This window comes from Ananas comosus, unplaced genomic scaffold, assembly GCF_001540865.1.
Source record: "Ananas comosus cultivar F153 unplaced genomic scaffold, ASM154086v1, whole genome shotgun sequence".
NCBI lineage: Eukaryota > Viridiplantae > Streptophyta > Magnoliopsida > Poales > Bromeliaceae > Ananas > Ananas comosus.
In genome coordinates, this window is record NW_017890878.1 from 11,634 (window position 1) to 20,387 (window position 8,754).

Sequence of the window (8,754 nt, forward strand, 5' to 3'; positions counted from 1 at the left end):
TTGTATTGTTGATCACATATACATGTTAGTATTATGCATAATAGGGTATTGGATAGTTGCATTTTCATTCTTGCATGATCCTGAGTAGTGTAGCAACATGAGTTTGGCACTTAAGTTAGGATGCATGAGAATAGAGGAATGGTGACCTAGAACCCTATAGTGGTAGAGTTAAATGATGAACTTAATCTTGTATTGACGAGAACCAAAGAACGAGTGGCATCTAGACAAGGTTGATAACTTGACGAGTGGCATGACAAGTAGAGTATAGATGAAAACACTTGTTGCACATTGAACTTAGGGATGAAATAGTTCCCAAGTGGATATTGACCCTAGTGGCAGGGTATCCTCAGTGACGAGGATTTGATCATACTCACATGTCTGTTCAGAGCTTGTAGGCGGTCGCTCCGCACAAGCAGTGCGCTCCGGAGTTTGTCACACGAGGGATAGCCTTATGGGGTCCCAAGGGATAGCCTTATGGGGTCCCGCAGACGATCTCGGGGGAGCGAGCAAATCCTCCCCTTTGAGATTTGATTGTGAGTCGGGTGGGTGAGCAGATCCTCCCCTTTGAGATTTGATTGTGAGTGGGGTGAGTGAGCGGGTCCTCACCTGTGAGATTAATATTGAGTTGTGGCAACTAGATTATGAGTCGGGTGAGTGAGTAGGTCCTCACCTGTGAGATTTAGTAGATGCGGCACCTATGGGTGAGCCGCGTGATTGAATGATAGCAAGAGTGACAGAGTTTCTTAACATAGTAGCATGATAGCTGTCTTCTATACTGTGTAGATTGCATACTATGTCGTAACTCATCCATTTGATTATTGAAGGCATAGTAGAATGTTGCAAATTGCTTACGATGTTGCACTTCAATTTCATATCTATCTATCTATTTATTTATGCCTGCTTAGACCTAGTAGGGAGATCGGCGGAGTCGGCGGCCGAACCCACTGGGAACTATGGACAATAGTTCTCACCCTACTTTGTTGCAGGGCCGAGTTCGAGTGCTCCCGGCGAGGATCGTGGTAAGGGCATAGCGCCCTAATTTAGTTAGTAGCTTTCCCTACTTGCATTTAGAGTACCCTCGTGTACATAGATGATGATGTATATTTTGGTGAGATGTCGGAGAGCTACTTATGTATTTTGGAGATGAACTTGTATTACATTTTGGGAGATGTAAATGTAATCAATGTGGATTAATGGTTGAATGGTTGTAATAGCTAGAATTATCTCTCTTTATTCACTTGTATGTGTACTTGTGGTTCTTGTCCTTACTTGTTAGCACTTGTGGTGCTTCGTACTGATCATGTATGTTTAATGAGTTTTCCNATGTGGATTAATGGTTGAATGGTTGTAATAGCTAGAATTATCTCTCTTTATTCACTTGTATGTGTACTTGTGGTTCTTGTCCTTACTTGTTAGCACTTGTGGTGCTTCGTACTGATCATGTATGTTTAATGAGTTTTCCTGGGCAACTCTTGTACATGATTGCTGTTGTTTAGCCTTGGGCGGACAGGAGAGGTGCTGTCCGTTCGGCGTCTGATCGACATGCCCGGATCCGAACAAATTGGCGAGTCGCGGGGCGTGATAGATAAGATGGTATCAGAGCAAGCTAAGAGCAAGAAAAGAGAGAGTCTAGGATGGACCTAGGAGACCCTAGGGCGGTAAACCGTAAGGTTATAGGTGCGTGAGTGGAACGTGAACCTATACAGTAGCGGAACTCGATCAATTGGGTCGAAGTTGATGTTAAACCTCTAGCAGTGTCTAGAGATGGAATTCAAGTGGTATTAGTTCTTGGCTTGAAGTGATTGTGTTGGCGGCCGACAACACGACGCCGAGAGTCTAGAATGAGTACACTTGTTTACTTCCGCCTGATTTTAAATGTTGAGTCGTGTTGTCTAGTGATTGCGACGATGTTAACGAGTTAAGTTAGTTAAACAGGTTGTTGCGTTGTAGGAGCTAATGTCCCCAAGACGCTACACGTGCAGATTGGTTCTAGCACCGCCTTCCGAGGTGCCAGAGCAGGCTGGACCTCCTGAGGTGCCAGAGTCAGCTAGGCCTAGCGAGGTGCAGGAGTTACGAGCACAAGTGACCGCACTAGCTGGTCAGTTTGGGCGGCTCCAGGAGCTAATGGAGCGGCAAATGGCAGCGGCGGCTCCAACGACGACTGGAGGTCGTGACCCACCCGCACTCTCGGTGCGCGTGCCCGAAGCAGCTGAGGGTGAGGGCATAGCGGCGGTTCCGGTGGCGCCGCGTCCCCCGCCGGCAAGTGTTCTTCCGGCGGCTTCGGGTTCGGCAACACCCGATGCGGCGGTCGAGAAAGTGGAGCGGGAGCGTTCATTGACGGCTCTTATCCGGTTCAAGAAGTTTAATCCACCTATCTTTGAAGGGGAGAAGATGGAGCCGTCGATGGTGGAGTCGTGGATCAACTCAATGGAGACGCTCTTTAAAGACTTGTACACCGTAGAGAAGGACGAGGTGTATCTCGCCGCTCATTGCCTTGAGAAGTCGGCGAAGGTATGGTGGAAGCGGGTGAAGCGAGATCAGCCTTCTGACTTTCTACCTATGCTATGGGAGGAGTTTAAGAGGGTGATGTTCGCCAACTATTTCCCCGACACGGTAAAGCGAAAACTGTAGGAGAAGTTTCGCAAGTTGAGGCAGGGGGATCGCTCGGTGGCGGACTACGAGCAAGAGTTCTCCCACATCATAGATTGTGTCCCGGATGTGGTTCGAGATGATTGGGACCGAGCCGATTGGTTCTTACGAGGACTTCGGCAGTGGATTTATAAGGCCGTGCAATTGTTCAAGCTCACGACGTTTGTAGAGGTTTTCGATCGAGCATTATGGGCGGAGCATGGCAATGCCCACGTGCAAGAGGAGCGTGAGTTGATGGCCGAGTCGAGGAATAAGGGGAAGAAGCGACCAGGTGGTGGTTCGGGGGGTCAATCGGGTTTCAAGAAGCCCCCGAAGCATCCGCGAGCGCAGTCTGAGGGCCGTGAAGTGCAACGGTGTGTTATTTGTAGTGGAGACCACCGAGCGACGCGTTGCGAGCAACGCCAGGGGAGGTGTTATGAATGCGGCCAGGCGGGACACATAGCCCGTGGTTGCCCGAGGAAGGCCTTGCCTGCCCCATCTGTCGCATCGGCACCAGCAACGCCAGGGCCTTATGGAGGAGCTCCACCTACTGCCGTGTCTGCCGGACGCGCTATGGTGCCGCGTCAGCCTGAGCCGACCCGGTCTGCTCCGAGTAGCCGGGTGTTTGCCGCGCAAGTCGAGGAACCTGCCGAGGTTGAGGCGCGCGACGTCATGGTAGGTATGGTTTAGTTGAAGCAAGTTTGTAATCTACATGACATTTCCATGGTCAGTTGCTACTATTTATGCATTAGTATAGTAGGGACCAGTGGACAAGTAAGTATGCATACCTGAGCATGCTTGCGTGTGAGAGTGTAGCGCCTGCTGAAGTAGGAAAAGAACTGGATGGCACTAGCAAAATGCTAGCGATGATGCACGGACAAGAAGTGAGACTCGTGGTAGGGAGGAAATGATGAAGCGACTCTCAAGGCAAAGTGATCAGTAGATTGTGAGAGTTGAGCCATGATACTTGTAGGCACCCGAGTAATCCGAGAATTACGGATGTTGTTCCGGTAGATCGAACAGTGAGAGTAAAATCACTGTTGAGAGAGTAGCCGATTAGTTGCCGAGTACGAGCACGTGGGCCTAGTAGTACCTCAAATCAAGGTGGGGGAGTCGCGCTCGTGTAGCCGGTGTGCATAGGCGAGATTGCCTAATGTTGGACTTCGTGTGGAACGCTGTAGAGGCGTAGAGCGCTCGAGTGTAGATACTTTGGAGTGCAGATTTAATTTAGCTAAGGGAGTGTGTTGGCAGTAGCACTTCAGTATGGCTAAGTATGAAGCGGGCCACGGATCACTCGTAGGGCTGGTGGCTCGCACTAGGTGCATAGGAGCCGGTAGTGGTACGTATAGTTCGGTAGAGCGTGTCGTGTGAGACGACTGTTGCGGGTGTTGCTTGGGGACGACCCGTGCCTTGACCATTTGTGGACTGTGGAGCCTGGGCCCTTTGGGCAGGCGCAGTCGGCTGTGTGGAGCAGCGGCCCGGTACCTACGGGTAGGGTAGAGATTTGGTCGGGGCGGTAGTCCGAGCTTAGACCCAGGAGCGTGGAATACCATGTGTTGGATCGTATGATCGATGATGCACTCCTTGTGTCACATTCCGTGAATGTGTTTGTGATTGAACCCATGTCCTTCGGTATGAGCCGCTTAAGTAGTCACAAAAGTGTGAAGCCGCTCTAGAAGGGGGGAAATATGTTGATGTCCTCGATTACTCGATAAGTCGAGTTGAAATGTGATTTGAGTTTCGAGGACGAAACTCTTTTTAAGGAGGGGAGGATGTAAGGTACTAAACTTCTGAAATTATGAAGTTACGGTGGGATGTAATATACCGAATTTTTAATATAAAATAAATATAAATAAAAATAATGTGAGATACTATTTTTATTTGACTTAGAGAAGTAAAATAGAAGTCGAAAACGACTTGTGTTGAAATCGGACCTGAAACAGAAGATTTAGAATTTTCTATTGAAAACGGGGCTGATATTTTAGCAGAAAATGCACAGTGTCAGAAAATTATGAAAACTTGAGAATATGTCGGGATTATTTTTATGAGGCTAGACTTAAAGTTTCATGTCAATCCGACACTCGAAAAGTGGAAAATAAAATCCGACTGCTATATACAAGAGCTTACAGTTCGGTAGAGCTTTCAGTAACCAAATAGGATCGAAACTGAAAGATTAAAATTTCTTTCGTCAAGTTAAGTAAAATCGAGCCTGACTGTCAAATTTGAGCTCAAACGGACATTCAGAAGGGCAGGCGAAAAATATCTGATCCTGAGCTGCTAAACTGAAATTGTGATAGTGTTGTGTAGGGGGTTTTGTGCAATTGTTACAGCCCCTGTCACGCCCCGATGCCGCTACCAATTTGGTCCGGTTCGGGCGCGTCGAACAGACGCCAAACGGACAGCACCTCTCCTGTCCGCCCAAGGCTAACAACCAGATCATGTACAAACAAGCGCCCAGAAATGCTTAGATAACATACATGATCGAACATAGCGCACACAAGTGCAATCCATCTAAGAGCAAGAACCACAAGTAATATACTAGTGTATAAAGAGAGATAGTCTAACTATTACATTCATTCAATAGTTACATCATTTGATTTCATTACATTTTTCATCTACCAAAATGTAAATACATGTTTCCTCAAAATACAAATAGCTCTCCCATGTCTGTCCAAACATCATCTAGTACACGAGGGTACTCTAATGCATAAAGGAAAAGCTACCACTAAACTCACTTAGGGCGCTATGCCCTTACCGCGGTCCTCGCTTGACTCGCCTCTGTGTGTACCTGTACCCCAAAACCACACGGGGTGAGAACTATATAAATATAGTTCCCAGTGGGTTCGGCCGCCGACGCCGCCGGTTTTCCCACTAGGTCTAAGCTGGCACAGATAGAGAGATAGATAGATATATAAAGATAAACTGCAACTACTCTATCATGCCACCAATGATAATAATGCATGCAACAACTACTATCATGCTAGTATCATGTCATGAGTATATAAAGGAGCATAGTAATGCAAACTACAACATACACTATGTCTACTCAAGGTAATAATGCAAGTCTATTATGCATTTCATGTTTCTTACCCAATTCACTTGGTTAACCCGAAGGTTAAACCCTCGACTCACTCTCAATCTCATAGGTGAGGAGAAACTGCACTCGCACACCGAGACCGTCTGCGGGACAACTACGTCTGCCCCTAGTGAAGTACTCCGGAGACTCGTGCCTCGGTGGAGCGACCACCGACAAGCAAAAACAGACTAGTGAGTATGATCCAATCCTCACAAGAGGATACCCTGTCTACTAGGGTCGATGTGTGCCTCTGCTGCACAATAAACAATGCATCCTAGATGCCGGGATCTCTACTATCCCTAGAACCATGTCATGTTTACTACACTAGACTCAATGCCACTCGTTTAGTCATTGTAGTAAATGTCTCAATTATTCTACATGTTATTTGTTCATGTCATAGTGTCTCTCCTACACTAGTTCAATGCCACTCTACTAGGCTATGTCCAAATTCATCACTTTTGCCACTATAGGATTCTTTGTCTCAAGACCCAATCCTCATGCCTCCCTAGTCCAAGTGTTAGGTCCATACCGCTACACTACTAAGTAAGCATGCAAGGAATGGAAATATACTTTACTAATCCTATAATGCTCAATCAATATATGATGAATAAAATTAACTTAGGCATAAAAGGAAACCCGGATGTTTCGGGATGACACCCCCCACCTTTTGCGTATAAGGAGGCTCTAGAAGTGCGCTTCGGCGTCCTTTACGACGAAGCCTCGGTCTTCTTGGTCCAAATGATGCTCAATCGGCCTTATCTTGCCGATAGTTCTTGACCCGCTCGACGAATCGAATTTCCGACTTCGCCCCCGCGTTTAGGCACCTACCAATTAGGTTTACAAGGCCTCAAATGAGATCAATCCCACACTTTACCGAAAAACCCTATTTTGGTGCCCTAGGGTTAGCATCAAGCTAAACCCATCTCAAAACCCTAGTTTCTAGCTCCCATCTCACCATTCATGGTGCTAGGGATCCATTTGGTCCCATCCAAAGAGCTAAAACCCAAAAACCCTAAGTTTCATAGCTAGGGTTAGAAGCCTACCTCTTGTTGTAGTTTCAAGAAGAGAAGAGAGGATGAAGGAGAGGTCCAAAAGCTTCCTCTTGTTGATCTCCTTCTTCTTCTCCTTCCTTTTCTTCCTTCTTTTCCTTCTCTTTTCTTCTTCCCCTTCTTTTCTCCTTCTTTTCTAGAGAGAGAGAGCAAGAGAGTGTGAGGGTGAGAGAGAGTGTGAGGGTGAGAGAGAGTGGGCTGAGGGGTAGTGAGAGAGTGATCTCCCATGTATACCCCTCTAACTAAAGCCATTTTGCATAAAAGCCCCTCACCTTTCATCTCTGTGCACTGCCCTTACTGGGCATTCTGCGCGCGGAGGGACCGGTCTCCCCGACTTGGGACCGGTCCCCGAGAGCTTCAGCTCGGGTCACGCGTTCGGGTACCGGTCTCTCCCAGAGAGACCGGTCCTCGGGAGACCGGTTCCTTCCTGAGAAACCGGTTCCCGAGAACTGGGACTTCAGGACTTAGCCAAATTTTTGGCTTTTCGCGCTGGGATCACGTTCGGGAACCGGTCCCTCACTACCAGGGACCGGTTGCCTCAAGCAACCCCCCCCGGCACCAGCCGATGGGACCGGTCCTCCCTGCCAGGGACCGGTCCCCGAGAGCAGTTTTGCTCCAGTGCAGATTTCGCACTATTCGCTCTCGTGGACTCGTTTTCAATGCACTATTAGTGACTTTAACATCTTTGGTCTTTTCAAAGTACACCAACACGACCCTTGGTCGATTCGGGATGAAGTCAAATCCTCGTATTTCAAGAATTCACTTCCTCACAGCCCCTATTAGGTGCCTGGCTGAATGCGCACACAACACACACACGCACACACCCTCTCCCTCTCCCTCACACTTGCAGCCAATGAAGGATCTCTCTCTCTCTCACTTGAAGGTGGAATCAAGAGAAAGATTAGTGGGGAAGGAATCAAGAAGGTGGTTCATTTTCTTCTTCGTCTTCTTCCTCTCTATTGGAGCTAGCTTGAGAGGTAAGCTTTGATAGCAACAATGGTAGATTGCTAAGGAATAATTTGTATGCTCTAAAATTGGATTTAGAGGAACCCTTATGTGCTAAATAGATGCTATTTGCTTGAATCATGAATCAATTTGGAGTATTCTTGCAATAGTAAACATCTAGGGTTCTAAATGTGGTTTTGTTATATAGAAGGGTTTGATCTAAATTGAACCCATGTAAACCTAATTGCTAGGTATTCTAACGCGTTGGCGAAGTCGGTTCGGCGATCCGTCGAGCCTACGCGAAGATATTGGGAAAAAGGATTGTTGAGCTTCGTTTCCGCCTGGAGGGCCGAGGCGACTTCAAAAATCGTGAAATTGGAATAGTAGCATCGCGACATCAAGTTATAGACCTATAAATTCGGAGCGGCGAATTGACGCACGGTTGGTGGTCATTTGCTAGATCGGGCCGAGTCGGATAGCGGGTGCCGCGGGAGGCCGATTGCAAGTGACTACAAGCAATCGGAGCACGATAAAAGGTGGGTGGTGTCACCCCAAAGCAACTGGGCTTCCCCCTATGTTTGAGTTGTATTGTTGATCACATATACATGTTAGTATTATGCATAATAGGGTATTGGATAGTTGCATTTTCATTCTTGCATGATCCTGAGTAGTGTAGCAACATGAGTTTGGCACTTAAGTTAGGATGCATGAGAATAGAGGAATAGTGACCTAGAACCCTATAGTGGTAGAGTTAAATGATGCACTTAATCTTGTGTTGACGAGAACCAAAGAACGAGTGGCATCTAGACAAGGTTGATAACTTGACGAGTGGCATGACAAGTAGAGTATAGATGAAAACACTTATTGCATGTTGAACTTAGGGATGAAATAGTTCCCAAGTGGATATTGACCCTAGTGGCAGGGTATCCTTAGTGACGAGGATTTAATCATACTCACATGCCTGTTCATAGCTTGTAGGCAGTCGCTTCGCACAAGCAGTGCGCTCCGGAGTTTGCCACACGAGGGATAGCCTTATGGGGTCCCGAGAGATAGCCT

The 8,754-nt window shown here is 47.2% G+C and overlaps 1 protein-coding gene across 1 annotated transcript; it reads left to right on the top strand.

Annotated features, from left to right (window-relative positions):
- Positions 1–1,956: 1,956 nt before the first annotated feature.
- LOC109704367 lies at positions 1,957–3,318 on the top strand. Its single transcript, XM_020225118.1, has 2 exons — positions 1,957–2,613; positions 2,803–3,318. Exons 1-2 carry the CDS (start codon positions 1,957–1,959, stop codon positions 3,316–3,318), a joined length of 1,173 nt encoding a protein of 390 aa, XP_020080707.1.
- Positions 3,319–8,754: the final 5,436 nt, after the last annotated feature.